A 16,010-nucleotide genomic window follows, 5' to 3' on the forward strand; every position below is an offset into this window, starting at 1 on the left:
TACTAGGAGTACATTAACAGACTCCACTATTATGATACAACAGAACGCTGCTAGTTACGTCCAGAAAACTAATGCCTCTGGCTGTTAGAAATGGCTTAACCCTATAATCGCAACGCTTGTAAAATTTTCATTATTCCCAACGCTTCGTCTACGAGACGACGTGCACAAAAAGTGAACAAATACTTACAAAGAGAAACGTGAACAGTTGTATTGAAACTTAAACAAGATGATTGACATGTAATGCATATAATTCACACCTTTTAAGCCAGTTCATTGCTCTCGAGCGCATTCAAAGCACCATTGTCCTTGATCTCCACACATTGCTTTTGAGAGGCGCTTGCAGAAGAATTTTGTCATGCATCGCTTCTTGGATGGACAGAATCCACATATTATTTTTCCTGAGGTTCTTGCTGTACATGTTGAGTATTTCTTTATGCAGGATGTAGGAAATCGACTTACGTAAAGGGCGTGCCAATAATGGGTACTCCAAACGGCGCTCCAACGAAGGTTTGACAGCGTGCGTAGTCCTGCCCCCCACCACCACCATCACACAATTCTTCGAAAACAATTTCAATCGTTTGTACTTCGTTTGCTCCCATTTGCTCCGCAGTAGCTCCGTTTGCTCCCTTATCGTTCTCGAGAAAATGGAACCTTAAAGTGGGGGGGGGGGGAAATGCCGTCCCAGGCCCCCACCCAACGAAAAATAATCGCTGAGGGGAACTGATGGTGGCATTCGTTTGTACTTCGTTTGCTCCCATTTGCTCCGCAGTTTCTACGTTTGCTCCCCTACCGTTCTCGAAAAAATAGAAATTTAAAGTGGGGGGGCAGAACAACATGGTCCCAGCCTCCCCACCCAATAGCAGAGAGTAACGGATGGTGGCATTCGTTTGTACTTCGTTTGCTCCCATTTGCTCCGCAGTTTCTACGTTTGCTTCCCTACCGTTCTCGAGAAAATAGAAATTTAAACTGTGGAGCCAGAAAATGGTGGTCCTAGACCCTCGAATTAAAAACAGTCAGAGACAGGAAGAGATGGTCGCATTCGTTTGTACTTCGTTTGCTCCCATTTGCTCCGCATTTTCTACGTTTGCTCCCTTACCAATCCCGAGAAAATGGAACCTTAAAGTGGGGGGCCAGAACTACGTCGTCCCAGCCCCCCACCCAACTAAAAATAATCACTGGGGGAAACTGATGGTAGCATTCGTTTGTACTTCGTTTGCTCCCATTTGCTCCACAGTATCTCTGTTTACTCCCCTACCGTTCGCGAGAAAATAGAATTTTAAAGTGGAGGAGCAAGAACAAGATGGTTTAGTCCCCCATCGAATGATACAGAGGAACGGATGGTGGCATTCGCTTGTACTTTATTTGCTCCGAAGTTTCTCAATTTGCTCTCTTGCTGTTCCCAAGAAAATGAAACATTAAACTAGTGGTTTAGGAAAACTAGTCCCAGCACCTCGAATTGAAAATAATTTCAAAGAGGAACGGATGGCGACATTCGTTTGTACTTGGTTTGCTTCGCGGTAGCTACGTTTACTCCCTTACCATTCCCGAGGAAATGGAACTTTAAAGTGGAGACTAGAACAAAATTGTCTCAGCATCCCACTCAAATAATAATAATGACATAGGGGAGAGGATGGTGGTATTATTGTGTACTTTGATAACTTCGATTTGCTTCTCAGTTGCCTGGATTGCTTTCCATTAATATTTTGTTTTTAGTAGTTTGGGTGTTATGACAGTTGATGGCAATGATTGTCATGATATACGAAGATAATGACATACATATAGAGAAGGTAGGAATTTTGTTTAATACTCATTTAGAACCAGTGACTTAATTTTAGTACAAAGGATATTTTTATAGTTATCGTTGCAGCGGATAATGTTAACGAATTTTGTTGCACGTTGTTACACTTGCAAGAGGTTTCTGAAAATTATGTACTTTACCTTTTTAGTCAGCCAGCCAAGCCTCGGAAATACAATAAAAAAATGAACGGATAGCATTTGTGTGTTAGGAGAAGGTATCCACCGTAGGGTTATGGTACATTGATCCCTGTAACACGCCTTGCCGGATTCCAGGCTGAAGTTTTGGGGGAAAGTGCCTAAAATGGTGAAAACAAAATGGCGGACTCTTGGTGAAATTTTTATTCTATACAAGAACTTCCATTTTTTGCGGTGGATTTCCAATATTTTGACACCAAACTTATGGTTTGCGGATGCGTGCTATTCGCTCATATCACTTGCTCTACTCTGAATATTTTCATAATGGCGGAAAGCAAGATGGTGGACACGAAATTTGCATATATGTAAAAACTATTCTTTCCCTTTTTAATATTGTCATTTGAAATGTCGACTTCTTTTGGAAAGAAACTTGTTTCTATAAACTATTTAATTCTGAATATCTTCAAAATGGCGCAAAACAAGATGGTTGAATCGTAGTTGGTATGCATAGAGCGCCATCTTCCGTTTTTATAGACTGACGTGTTTTCATAACTACTGATTTTCCAGATTGTACATTTCTCTTAATTTTTATTTTGTCCTAAGATTCTAAAGAATTGAAATAGGAGGAGGCATCCACCGTAGAGCTATGGTACATAGGTTCCTGTGACGTGCCTTTTAGGATTCAAAGCTGATTTTTTTTGGAGGGAACGAACACAAAATGGCGGACAATACATTCCTAACCTTCAGGGAAATGCCCTCTTTAGCTGTGTATTTTTCAATATTTTGGAGTCAAAACTCAAGTTGAAATAATACATGTACAGATATGTCATAAATATTTCATATCTCATGACAATCGCTGCCATTAACGGCCATAACACACAAACTACTAAAATCAAAAATTAAATGAAAAGTTTTACGTCCCACGGTTAAGCTAAAGGAGACGGTGATGATGAGTAATGAATGAAATGGTGGAATGAATGAAGTGAAAGGAAACGGGAGAACCCCGAGGAAAACCACATACACGATGTTTGTCCACCACAAAGTTCACTTGGCGGGGGCTGGGATCGAACCCGGGACCCCAAGCAGCAGAGTTGAACGCTCTACCACTGAACTACCGAGTACGCCTACAAAAACAAAATAAACACAAGATCAATAGTTGCCAGTTGCTTTGCATATAGAATAGTAACATAAAATTGCATTTTCTTGGGAACACAGAAACAACTTCAGAGCAATTCGGAGGATACGCAGCAAAAACAAACGCCAGCTTCCATTATTTCTGACCTACATGTAGTGAGATAGGGGCAGGACTCAGAATATCTTATTCTAGAAGAAATTTAAAATTGCATTTTTTTGGAGAACTATAAGGCAGAAAAAAGAGGAAATGTACTCTAAATCGAAGCGAAGGCAGTACAAAGAAACGCCACTTTCTATTCTCATCTGCGATTAATTTTAGTAACAAGGGGCTTGGGTCAATGTTGTTCCACCTCCCACTTTGAAAGAGCATTTTACAGGGAACAGTAGGGAAAAAAGTGAAACAATTCCAGAGCAATTCGGGGCAAATCACGCAAACATTATTTCTTACTACAATTTTTATGAGCTTGAGGACTGGGATCACATTAACAGACCAACCGCTTGAAAGTTCCTCTTTCTTAACAACAATCGGAGTAGACGAGTACTCAGAGCAATCGTGGAGCAAATATAAGCAAACGAGATATAGCCAACATCCACTCCCCTCTGCGATCAAATTAGTTGGGAGGGTGGCTGAGATCACGTGTTTAAGTTCTGTTTACTCGAGAACGCTAGGAGAGCAACCCAGGCGACTGAGAACCAAATCGAAGTTAGCGAAGTACAAAATAATGCCACCATCCGCTCCCCTATGACATTATTATTATTTGAGTGGGATGCTGAGACAATTTTGTTCTAGTCTCCACTTTAAAGTTCCATTTCCTCGGGAATAGTAAGGGAGTAAACGTAGCTACCGCGAAGCAAACCAAGTACAAATGAATGTCGCCATCCGTTCCTCTTTGAAATTATTTTAAATTCGAGGTGCTGGGACTACGTTTTCCTACACAACTAGTTTAATGTTCCATTTTTTTGGGAACAGCAGGGGAACAAATTGAAAAACTGCGGAGCAAATGGGAGCAAATGAAGTAGAGGCGAATGCCACCATCCGTTCCTCTGTACCATTGGATAGGGGGCTAAAACCATGTTGCTCTTGCTCCTCCGCTTTAAAATTCTGTTTTCTCGCGAACGGTAGGGGAGTAAACGGAGAAACTGCGGAGCAAATGGGAGCAAATGAAGTACAAACGAATGCCACCATCCGTTCCTCTCTGCTATTGGGTGGGGGGCTTGGATCATGTTGTTCTGGCCCCCCACTTTAAATTTCTATTTTTTCGAGAACGGTAGGGGAGCAAACGTAGAAACTGCGGAACAAATGGGAGCAAACAAAGTACAAACGAATGCCACCATCAGTTCCCCTCAGCGATTATTTTGCGTTGGGTGGGTGCGGGGGCTGGAACGACGTTGTTCTGGCCCCCCACTTTAAGGTTCCATTTTCTCGGGAACGGAAAGGGAGCAAACGGAGTTACTGCGGAGCAAATGGGAGCAAACGATGAACAAACGAATGCGACCATCTCTTCCTGTCTCTGACTGATTTCAATTCGAGGGTCTAGGACCACCTTTTTCTGGCCCCTCAGTTTAAATTTCTATTTTCTCGAGAACGTTAGGGGAGCAAACGTAGAAACTGCGGAGCAAATGGGAGCAAACAAAGTACAAACGAATGCCACCATCAGTTCCCCTCAGCGATTATTTTGCGTTGGGTGGGTGGGGGGCTGGGACGACGTTGTTCTGGCCCCCCCACTTTAAGGTTCCATTTTCTCGGGAACTGTAAGGGAGCAAACGGAGTTACTGCGGAGCAAATGGGAGCAAACGAAGAACAAACGAATGCGACCATCTGTTCCTGTCTCTGACTGTTTTCAATTCGAGGGTCTAGGACCACCTTTGTTTGGCCCCTCAGTTTAAATTTCTATTTTCTCGAGAACGGTAGGAAAGCAAACGTAGAAATTGCGGAGCAAATGGGAGCAAACGAAGTACAAACGAATGCCACCATCCGTTCCTCTCTGCTATTGGGTGGGGGGCTCGGACCATGTTCTGGCTCTCCACTTTAAATTTCTATTTTTTCGGGAACGGTAGGGGAGCAAACGTAGAAACTGCGGAGCAAATGGGAGCAAACGAAGTACAAAGGAATGCCACCATCCGTTCCTCTCTGCTATTGGGTGGGGAGGCTGGGACCATGTTGTTCTGCCCCCCTCCCACTTGAAGGTTCTATTTTCTCGGGAACGGTAAGGGAGCAAACGGAGCTACTGCGGAGCAAATGGGAGCAAACGAAGTACAAACGAATGCGACCATCTGTTCCTGTCTCTGACGGTTTTCAATTCGAGGGTCTAGGACGACCTTTTTCTGGCCCCTCAGTTTAAATTTCTATTTTCTCGACAACGGTACGCCGGCAAACGTAGAAACTGCGGAGCAAATGTGTAATGTGCGCAGATTCTCACATTCTTTTTTCTTTATTTTTTTCTTTTTTTGCATTTTTAAAACTGCAAAAGAATTCGTATTTCATTTACTTCTTTTAAAATACAAATTCGTGTTGAGTGTTTGTTGTTTTCTGTTAGTTAGAACGAAAGCCTTTTTGTCTTCCCGTTCCTCGCATCTAATCTCCCCCTTCTTGACCTCCGAGGTCAACCGTCTGGTAGATAACGACATTCCCTCTGTAACAGGGAGATGAATGGCTCTGTGTCTGACATATATGTAGTCTAGTATTATTTATATTATTATTGTTATTATTAGTGGTAGAAGACTTTTAACGAAGTCCATATAATCTGTATGTTTTAAAACCTTTTCATTTTTGCTTCTAAAAAGATTATTTTTCTGTCCTTAAACTGCAGATGTTTATATATGTTATCTTAGAAGGGTCTACAGAATAAATTATAGTAAGATGATCCTTGGTTCAAACATGTATAAAATCTTTGTTCTTAGTATTTAAAACCATTTATGTTTTACATTTTGAGTAACTCAATATATGAATTTTAAATGATTCAATGTATGAATATTGTAATATCTCGATGTATACCATACTGCCAGAGTTTGGGGATAACACGTACAAGAACACGGAGTACATATACACGCATGCGCACCAACAAAATCTTCTCTCCTCATGTGGCGCCGCCCAGGCAATCTATTGTTAACCAATCTTGATGTTAGAAGCATGACGTGTTCCAATGGCTTTTCTCTCCGCCCCTCGGAGAAGCACTTTTCTCAGCTGACTTTGCCCTTAGTGTCGTGTGCAAACTAGGGATGGCCGGATCCGAAGATCCGGATCTGATTGGGTCCGGATCCTTTGGATTCGGATTTCGGATCTGGATCCGGATCTCGGATCTGGATCCGAATCTCGGATTTCGGATCTGGATCCCGATCTTGGATTTCGGATCTGGATCCGGATCTCGGATTTCGGATCTGGATCCGGATTTCGGATCTGGATCCGGATTTCGGATCTGGATCCGGATCTCTAATCTCGAATCTGGATTCGGATCTCAGATCTGGATTCGAAATTCGGATCTGGATCCGAAATCCGGATCTCAGATTTTGATTCTTATCCAAACCCACATCCCACCCAAATTATGATAAACTTGAATATCTAAAATTCGCCGAAAGTAATTTCACGAAGTCCTCACAGTAAAGAAGAGAATAGAAAATTAAGACGAATATTGGCAAGTCTACTTGTTTCCTTCATTCTACTCTAAAGATCAAATGCTTGGCTTACTTAAAAAAAAAAATGATCCGGATGAGAGTTCGAATGTCGAATCTAGGTCCATTCTGTTGCAGGACCGAGATGAAATACATGCATATATATATATATATATATATATATATATATATATATATATATATATATATATATATATATATTTGAAACCGGAGTACAAAAATCGAATATTTAATATTCCTCAATACACCTATTTCATTGTCAGTTAAGAAAATATAAACAGTTAAGACAAGTATTGACTAGTTTTTACGTATATTTATCTTGCTCAGTCTGCTCAAAATATCAAATGTATATTTTACAATTAGATTTAATAATTATTTAGTAAATCACAATATGAGCACCGAGAATAAACTATGAATTTTGGTGTCCCTTATCTAGATTTGAAATTTCGGATTCAGACATAGAATCAGGCTGAAATATAAATATTTGAGATCTGGAAACCAAAACATATGCTAGTACCAAGATCGTAGCATAATACGGAGTGAGCTCAGGCTACTTGTTAGGATTCTTGCTTCGCAATTGGATAATACCGGGTTCGAATTCGGAGACCAGCCATCCTGACTGAGGATTTTCCAGGGTTGTTCCTCAGTTATACTGGGCAAATGCTAGGTTAGTACCTTGATCTAAGGCTCTGGAGACCTTCCTTCCATTTCTTTTTCAATGTTTTCATCTCTTGATTACTACAGTGTAAAATGACCTCTGATGATGTAACTGGTAGCTTATAGTAAATAAACAATAACGACGTAATATATCTTCACGAAATGTGTGGGTTAATTTAACTACAGCCTTACAATCCCAATAGATATCTAAAGTTTTAATATCAATTTCCTGACTTTTAAATACTATTTTCATATTGTTTCAGCTTTCAATTTTCTCATGTATGTTCCACCGAAAATTAAACCTGAGATCACATGAAGAAATGCGAATATGTTAAATATTTTTGAACACTTTAATATACAAAACACAAAACGCTTCAATGATACGATGCATGGATATGTTTTGGTTACGTCCTGCAATGTATGATTAAAGAAACCTGGAGGGTGAAGAAAAAATAACAGAAATATCTTTTATATTTACTCATTCAACAAACTCCTGACCTCAGAAGGGCAAGCCATAAGTTAGGTAATAAAGTCATACAACGAACACTTTTATTAATACTAATAATACTACACAACCATATCGCTCTTCTGAAATTCTCGTGTGTATGTTTACAAATCTACTGTTGTTCCACGCCAACCAGTCTATATTTTTTGCTGTACCTTCGAAGTGAAAGATATTCATTATTACATTTGTTGATGGTTGGACTCTAGTGAGTCAGAAACTACTATTAATAAAGAGTTTGTTTTGTCCAGTATTCCTGCGATTAGAAGGGTCTATCTAAAAGATATTTCATTTGTATATGAGAAAATAAGAAAGTTTATTTTCTAAGAATAAAATAAATATTTTCAATGTGAAGTTAACATTAAGTTTCGAAGAGGAGCTAAACAGAAGAATTTGTTACCATTTAGATCAGTTTTCATACAATTCAGTATACTCTCAAATGGGAAGAAGGCAAACTTGCAAATATTTTACTAAAGAGACTTCGATGTAAATATTGCAAGGTCAAAATGAAATAAAGAACAAAGGTAGCACAAACGTGTTATGGAAACATTTAAAAGCACAGCAATCTACTATATTAGTGAATCTGAAATAAGTTTTGACGAATTTTAGATATTCAATTTTATCACAATTTCACATGCAGGTTTGGATACGAATCAAGATCTGAGATTCGGATATCCGGATCCGAAAATTTTTGGCCATCCCTAGTGCAAACCAATCAGCTTTCTTTTCAGGCTGCTGGCTACTCTCGTTTTCCTTCCAGGGGAACTTTTGGACTACCACGCATGTCCAACCTCTGACCTCACGGTCCGAGTGCAATGTCTGCACGCGTTACAAACATGCACACGAGACGTAAATTGGTGCCGTGTGTACAGCTAATCGAGGCCTTTAAAAACTCACGTTTTTGGCTCGATCGTCGGACAACGTCCCTCTCCTGAGGCCCCTCAGAGTCGTGCTATCTAAACGGAGTCCGCAATGTCTTAGGCACGATTCAGCCAAGGATTTCCGAGTAAGTTCCTAGTTGTCCAAGCCGTCATTCTGCCCCTTACTCTCTCGGATTCCCCGGAGGCCAACTTACACTCTTGGTTCCATGCATACCTTATCCTAGTGGCTAACTTGGCACTCTGTTTCTGAAAGCTTGACGACAGCCAGGGGTCTGCCCATAATTGCTGGTCGGCTTAGGAAACTGACGGTCAAAGTTACCTCCTTCGAACTTGGCAATCTACTTCTGAAAGCTAGCTCCAGCCGGGACCTGTGCGCCCAGAAACTGCTGGCGAGCTTAGGAAGTTGACGGTCGAAGTTCTGTCGCTCCCCTATTTGATTTTTGTTTTGACAGACTCTAGGTTCATTGCCTAGCTGGCCCAAAACAGACGAAAATCAAATAGTTACACCTTTTGCACCTAACTCTCTACTAGAACTGACTCGTGCCCTCCCAGTCTAGTGAAGTTTTATTTTATTTTGTGTTTCTCAGTGCAGTGATTAACGATTCGAACCCGTCACGTAAGTTACACTTTTTTTATATCAACACAACACCACCATCCCTAAACACAAGCTCGTGGACTTGTAAACATTAGGAACAATAAACTGCAGGCTTACTGCAAGGAACTTTATTTCTGAGTTTTGCTTTAAGTGATATCCCAGGGGTTGGTAGCTAACAAGTTTTCGTCGAGATAACGACTCCACCGTTCTCTAGTTAGAAGTTAAGTCTTGGTCGAGGCCATCGCTACCATGTAAGACCTAAGATCTTCAGATTGGTTGTTAGCTGAATTCCTGTTCCAGTAAAACTTTGCCGCTCGAGTTATAATTGGTAATTTGCAGAAACTTTGATGACCAATTAGGAGTATTTTGGTTAATTACTAAACTCTCTTGTGTGGGTGCCGGTCTACGCAAACGCATACCGCCGGCCCGCCACAAATGGGAGCAAACGAAGTACAAACGAATGCCACCATCCGTTCCTCTCTGGTATTCCGTGGGAGGCTGGGACAATGTTGTTCTGCCTCCCCCACTTTAAATTTCTATTTTCGGGAACGGAAAGGGAGCAAACGTAGAAACTGCGGAGGAAATGGGAGCAAACGAAGTACAAACGAATGCCACCATCAGTTCCCCTCAGCGATTATTTTTCGTTGGGTGGGGGGGCTGGGACGACGTTCTGCCCCCCACTTTAAAGTTCCATTTTCTCGGGAACGGTAAGGGAGCAAACAGAGCTACTGCGGAACAAATGGGAGCAAACGAAGTACAAACGATTGAAATTGGTTTCGAAGAATTACGTGATGGTGGTGGTGGGGGGGGGCAGAACTACGCACGCGGTTTGACAAGTGTGTTGTGCAGTTCTTTAGCAAAATCACGTCTGGAAGTGGTTTTTTGCCACTCGAGACCATGTTAGCTACATAAATTACGTAACTGTTGACAGTCATAGAGTTTATCATGACATAGAAAATGCATAGTGGCCATCTTTTGGTTTTGCCGCTATACGACATCTGGTTGCACATTTGATCAAGGGTGTCGACCGCTCCTTTTGTAGACTTATAAAACTCGATAATATCGGGCTTCTTACTGATTTCATTGATTGGTGGCTTCTCATGGCACGTTGAAATTATCAAAACAACCTTCTTGTTATATATATAAGACACCATAGTAACAGCATCGAACTCCCGATTCTTGTTTCCCCAGGCTCTTTCATTTCCGGGGTTATTTCTGGTTCGTCTCGACGAATATTACCAACTAAGGTTAGGTTGATTGATGGTGCAGGTAGATCGCTGGCCAGAGGGATATAAGTAACCCAGTTATCACATGTGATATTTCTGTTGGAACCATAAATGCTTCTAATAAGCTCCTTCACTAAGAACTGGGCCTGTGAAATATCACGGGGTGTAGTGCCTTTTCTCAAATACGGTATGGCATCAACCATATATTTGCTTGCTGTGTTACACATCATGACGATTTTCAACCCATACTTTGAGGGTTTGTTTGGCATATACATGCGAAATTTGCTTCTTTCCCTAAATCCAAGCAGTTGCTCGTCAATAGTCAAGTATAGTACGCGACAAAACATAACCAATTTTTTCGTCGAAGGTCCCTGCCATAAATCCTTCATTGTAACCAGATTCCGGCATTGCCACTCCAACTCAGGTAGAACTGTATAAAGCTCTCAGTACGGCTAACCCCATTACGGTTATCATAGTAGCCCGAGCCCGTGCAAACCTGTAAACACATTACCCCACAGAAATGAATGCCATAAGTCCAGGCCTCCTAAAGGCTGTTGCGCCAGGAATTTAGTTATCAGTATTATTATTTCTAATAATAATATGTAATATTAGTAATAGGCTTAATAAAGATTCTGACTGTTTATCTGCTCTGCTTGTAAGTATATTGTTTCTAAATTTAAGATATAGTTAGACAGGTTAATATATAATTGATCAGTTTCTTTCTAATGTGATTAGTCACGTGTATAAAAACTAGAATAACTACAAATTATGATACTATATATAGGAAATTAATAATGATAACTTTATTACTCAGATATTAACCTGCACACATTAATACATATGAGGATCTAGGTACTTAATAGAATGCTTTTTACTCATTTCTTTTTTTAAAGAAAAAAGTTTTAAATTGTCATTATAGACAGATGGCCTGTCAAATAATAATAATAATGTTTTCCCAGGACATTGAACAAAGTTATCGTGTCTTGCAAAATATTTTTGATGGAGACAAAGATCATGTTGTCATAAAGATAGATCAATCGTCCTCAGAAATTGAGGAAAACGAAAACGAGGGCATGTTTTGAACTCTTGAATTGTTAAGTTCCAATTGTTTATTTTATCTATTTATGTGAGAATTTTCAAAATAATGTTCAATCAGGTCTGCTATTGTGCATTATGTGAAAGTGATTCTAAGTTGCATAAAGAGCATAAACAAATAATAATAATAATAATAATAATATTTATAAAAGACTAACATCAGTGCATCTCGCTAACTCCAAATAGTAAATCACGTTGATGTTCATTGCAATAATATAATGCAATAATTTAGGTTTGAGCATTTATATTTATGTATCCGCAAGTTCGTTGGTCGGCTAACTAAAAAAAAGAAAGAAAAAAGAAAAAAGTGAATGCAAACAATTAGAGCTCTTAAGATTGACTTTAACCTATAATTAGTGCTTGAACTTTTCAGGTAAACTGTACCCGCCCGATACCCATTGCGTTTGGTTTACTCGATCCTTAGACCTGGTAAACCCGTTTGATCCATGTTTGGCCTGTTTGGACCGTTTGACCCTATAGACTCGTTATGAGTTCGTACATGATAATTAGAATAATTTGTGTTATGATAATAAAGTGAAACAACACATCTTTTACAATAATGACAGACTAAGCTTGTTTTCATAAAAAACGGGGTTATCAGGTCAACCCTATTCACACGGTTCAATCGGGCAAACCCAGTTCATACGGGTAAAAATACAATATCGGCCCAACGTGCGGTCCGGGATATATTCTATTTTCCGAGCATTACCGAAAATGCACAGTAGCCAGAAACGGCTCGGACATAAAAACTCTTATTATTATTATTATTATTATTATTATTACTATATTAATAGGAGAGAAAATTACTTGATGAATGACCTGTACGTATTTTATCCCTTTTTTAAATGGTTATTCTTGTTTTATGTATCTGCTTATTGGTTTGCAACACTCAAAAGCAGAATAGTTGGAGACTTCATTGTTTACCCTGGCAAAAGGGAGAGCGGCTAAGCTTTTGTAGTACCGGCAACATCCAACTGGTTGACAAACCGCACGTGGCAGCTAACAACCATATGGCAGTTTTACTGCTGATAAGAAAACTTGCTTTAGCTTTGAAAACCACTATACGAGCCGGGTTTATAGCTATTTCTGCAGGATATGAACAAGTCCCATATTTACCTTATGGGGCAAAGCGATCTGTTTTGCTCCTCTGAACTCTGGTATCTTTGTTGTCAAATCTGAATGCTTCAAGTATGAAATCAAAACGGCTGCTGCTCGATGTAACCTTGTATCGATCACCACATTACTCGGTATTGAACAAAGTCTTTGTTGGCATGTGGTTGTCCTTTTGACTTGCACTCAATATCAAGATTCCCAAAAAAGCATTGAACTCTTCCTTGCACAATAAAGACACTGTCTTGTTTTGCACTACGTAGTTAGGTTGTCTTCTACATATTACAGCAATTGTATGTTCCATAGTTACATTTTTCATGTCTTCGGTATAAAACAACGTAAAAATTTCAGCTGGCTCAGTCTTGGATTTAGCTATATGTGTAGGACCTTGTCGAATATGCACAACGTTCCATGCTGCTGTTCGTGTATTCGCGTTTTGTGGTGGTTTATTACACCACTAATGGTCATTTTTGCCCTTCATCCTTGGCGTTGGGCAAACTACAATATAGCCTTCCGCATCATTTATTTTACCTGAACAAGAGTTAGCGATTACAGATTCAATAGTTCCTGTAACAGTGTCTCTTATTGGCCTCTTCAAATCGTCTTCGTCGCTACTAAAGATATGCCGCATTGACTTGATCCCTAGTCTTCCGTTGCAAGCGCTGCTATCGGCTGAAGGAATTCCACTCGCTTTCTCCCGCTCAGCAATAGCTGAACCATTATTGGCTCAACGCGTGGGTGTGTGAGGGTGTGAGCGTTAGTTCACATTTTTGCCACGGCTCAAGACATTTTACCAGCACAATAACTTCAGAATCACTGTCCGTACCCGTTGGCACATAGTTGGGGTCGTCATCAGTATCGTCATTGGTATCTAACCCGAAATAGTATGGTTGCTTAGGGCTGTCTTCAAATTCAGCATCAGACAAGCTTTCATTTAACAGCGTCAAAATATGCTCTTCTTAACGTTCGATCCGTCGGTTTCAGTTTCTTGGTTTTTATCCATATTTAAACAATAAATATGAACATGAATTTTCAAAATAAACACGGAACTAGGCTATCTGAGAAAAGATAACAGTCATAAAATTATACTTTGGACCTAAGCCTTTGTATCACACTGACGCAGTCAATTTAAAAACTAAAAACGTTACTTCCAATGTTTCGTATATCAGACGACGCAATGCTATTAGAGAACTAACGCTTTTCCCAACGCTTCGTCTACGAGGTAGAGACCTCACGGGCTGGTATCGGCCCGAGGCCCGAAGGCCGGGCTTGGGCGGGCCGACACTGATTTCTCTTCAGGTCGGGGCGGGCTTGGACCGATTAATTGCAATTCTTTAACAATTATTGGCTTTCGTTAAACGATAATTGTAATAAAGCCAAACGTTGAAGAAGTGTGCCCGTGAAAAATGTCACAAAGAATGCAATAGCTATTTACGGTTTGCGTTGCTTAGGGGATCCACTTTTACTATAGAGGGTTGCAGGCATTGCGCGGTAAATTGAGCTCTGACCTTGACCTTCACTGAACCCAAAATATTACAAGAACGGGTGGGAAAGTTTTGCCTGTCGCTAAACAATATTGCCATCTTCACTTTATGCTAAAAATCAGTTAAGTCAGATTTTTGTTACAGGAAATGGGGTTTTTGTTCTCTCGATGACAGGCAAAGGAGGCAATGGTAGCATTCAGGAGGCAAGTGTCAAGTTGTGAACCAGAGTTTAGAAAATGTTTTTGAGGGTTAGGTCAAGTTTAAAACTAAATTTTGAAAAAGATTGGGGCTCTAGCTAATTTTTTTTAAAAAACTTATAGGGCCGGGCCGAAAATCTCCAAAACTTTTCGGGTCCGGGCTGGGCCGGGCCTAGGTACATTCGGGCTGGATTGGGCTCGGGACGAAAAATTCGGCCCCTGCAGGTCTCTACTACGAGGCTACGCAGTCACTGTATTGGGACAACAATAAACACGCCAACGGTTTCCGACACGCTCACGTGGCCGTCTGGGCGACAACTGAAGTACTGGAGTGTTGGGGGTAGAAACTACAAGACGCGAAAGGGGAAGAAAAATATGGCGAGTGTCGTCTACCAGACGAAGCGTTGGGATTCCAGGGTTAACTGGATGGAAGTCGCTAATAGCAACGTTCTATGCCAAAGAACGTTGTGCTGTGTTCTATCTGTTGTGTGTATGAAATAAATTATTAATAATGCAAAGAATAACGCTACTTGTGTACTACTGATTCCTGCGTGCAATAGACGAGACGTTAGTGATGCAAAACGGTAGACGTCCACCCTCCAATGAAGGCAAATTGCGAATGCGCAGTTAGTTCGAGCATTCTCGTTTAAAACTGAGTCTTAGGTGTCTACAGAAAATAATTTTCTAAATGAGAACTTAAAAGTCGTTGGAAGAGCACCTGAGAACAGGAATTGTGGACGAAAACAGTAAGCTGGTTAATAGTTATACATATATATATGTTTATGTATCTTACATGAGTGTCAGAAACTAAAGTAACCTTATTTCATTTCAGATTTCCAGAAATTGGAACGAGAAGCGCGAATTTGTCGAAAGTTACAACATCCAAATATAGGTAAGTTTCTTTTCTTTCTTTCTTTCTCTCTTTCTTTCTTTCTTTCTTTCTTTCTTTCTTTCTTTCTTTCTTTCTTTTTTGTGATGGTCTACTACTAACCCTTTTTACTCGGATGATACACTTGGTGCGCCATCAATTATAACACTTATTTAGCAACTTACATGGACTACAATTTTTCACTGAAACTTTCTTTCCCTCTTCTAAGAAACAAACAAAAAAAAAAAAATTACCGTTTCATTTCGCCAGGTCTACGAGTCGTTCTTTTCAAATCACCCTTTGTTACCTGGCTCGCACGTGGCGTCTCTTTTTGTGCGTTCTCTCTGGGAAGGAAAATGTAAAGAATGTTTTGGTAGTAGGTCTGTGACATATGTGACCATAAACAGTGTCTGCGACAGTAATGCGAACCTCTTAAGGCTAAGTCATACAAGGGAGAAAACTTAAAACTGACGAACAGGGATAAAAGGGGCGAGATTTTTTAGATGGTTTTTGCGTGGCTTCCAGCACTGACGTAGCACAATACGTCACGAGATTGACAGAGATTCTCTCAGTCGAAGTCCCTTGCACTTCCACAATGGTCAAAATCCGACTCAGGAAATAGTCCCTACATTCTACACGTTGGAACCAACTGCTCAGCTGACGAGGGAGTAAGTCTTGGGGGGAAAGAATCCTGCGCAG

At 40.3% G+C, this 16,010-nt stretch overlaps 1 protein-coding gene across 24 annotated transcripts in view; it reads left to right on the top strand.

Annotated features, from left to right (window-relative positions):
- The window catches only part of CaMKII (Calcium/calmodulin-dependent protein kinase II), a 1,422,941-nt gene that overhangs the window by 203,275 nt on the left and 1,203,656 nt on the right, over nt 1–16,010 (top strand). For all 24 annotated transcript variants that reach the window (XM_081726364.1, XM_081726368.1, XM_081726431.1 and 21 more), the window contains exon 3: nt 15,276–15,335. In XM_081726364.1, coding sequence (XP_081582490.1) covers nt 15,276–15,335 — 60 coding nt within the window. The remainder of the gene's footprint in view (nt 1–15,275; nt 15,336–16,010) is intronic.

This window comes from Thermobia domestica, chromosome 1 (assembly GCF_964235325.1).
Source record: "Thermobia domestica chromosome 1, izTheDome1.hap1.1, whole genome shotgun sequence".
Taxonomy (NCBI): domain Eukaryota; kingdom Metazoa; phylum Arthropoda; class Insecta; order Zygentoma; family Lepismatidae; genus Thermobia; species Thermobia domestica.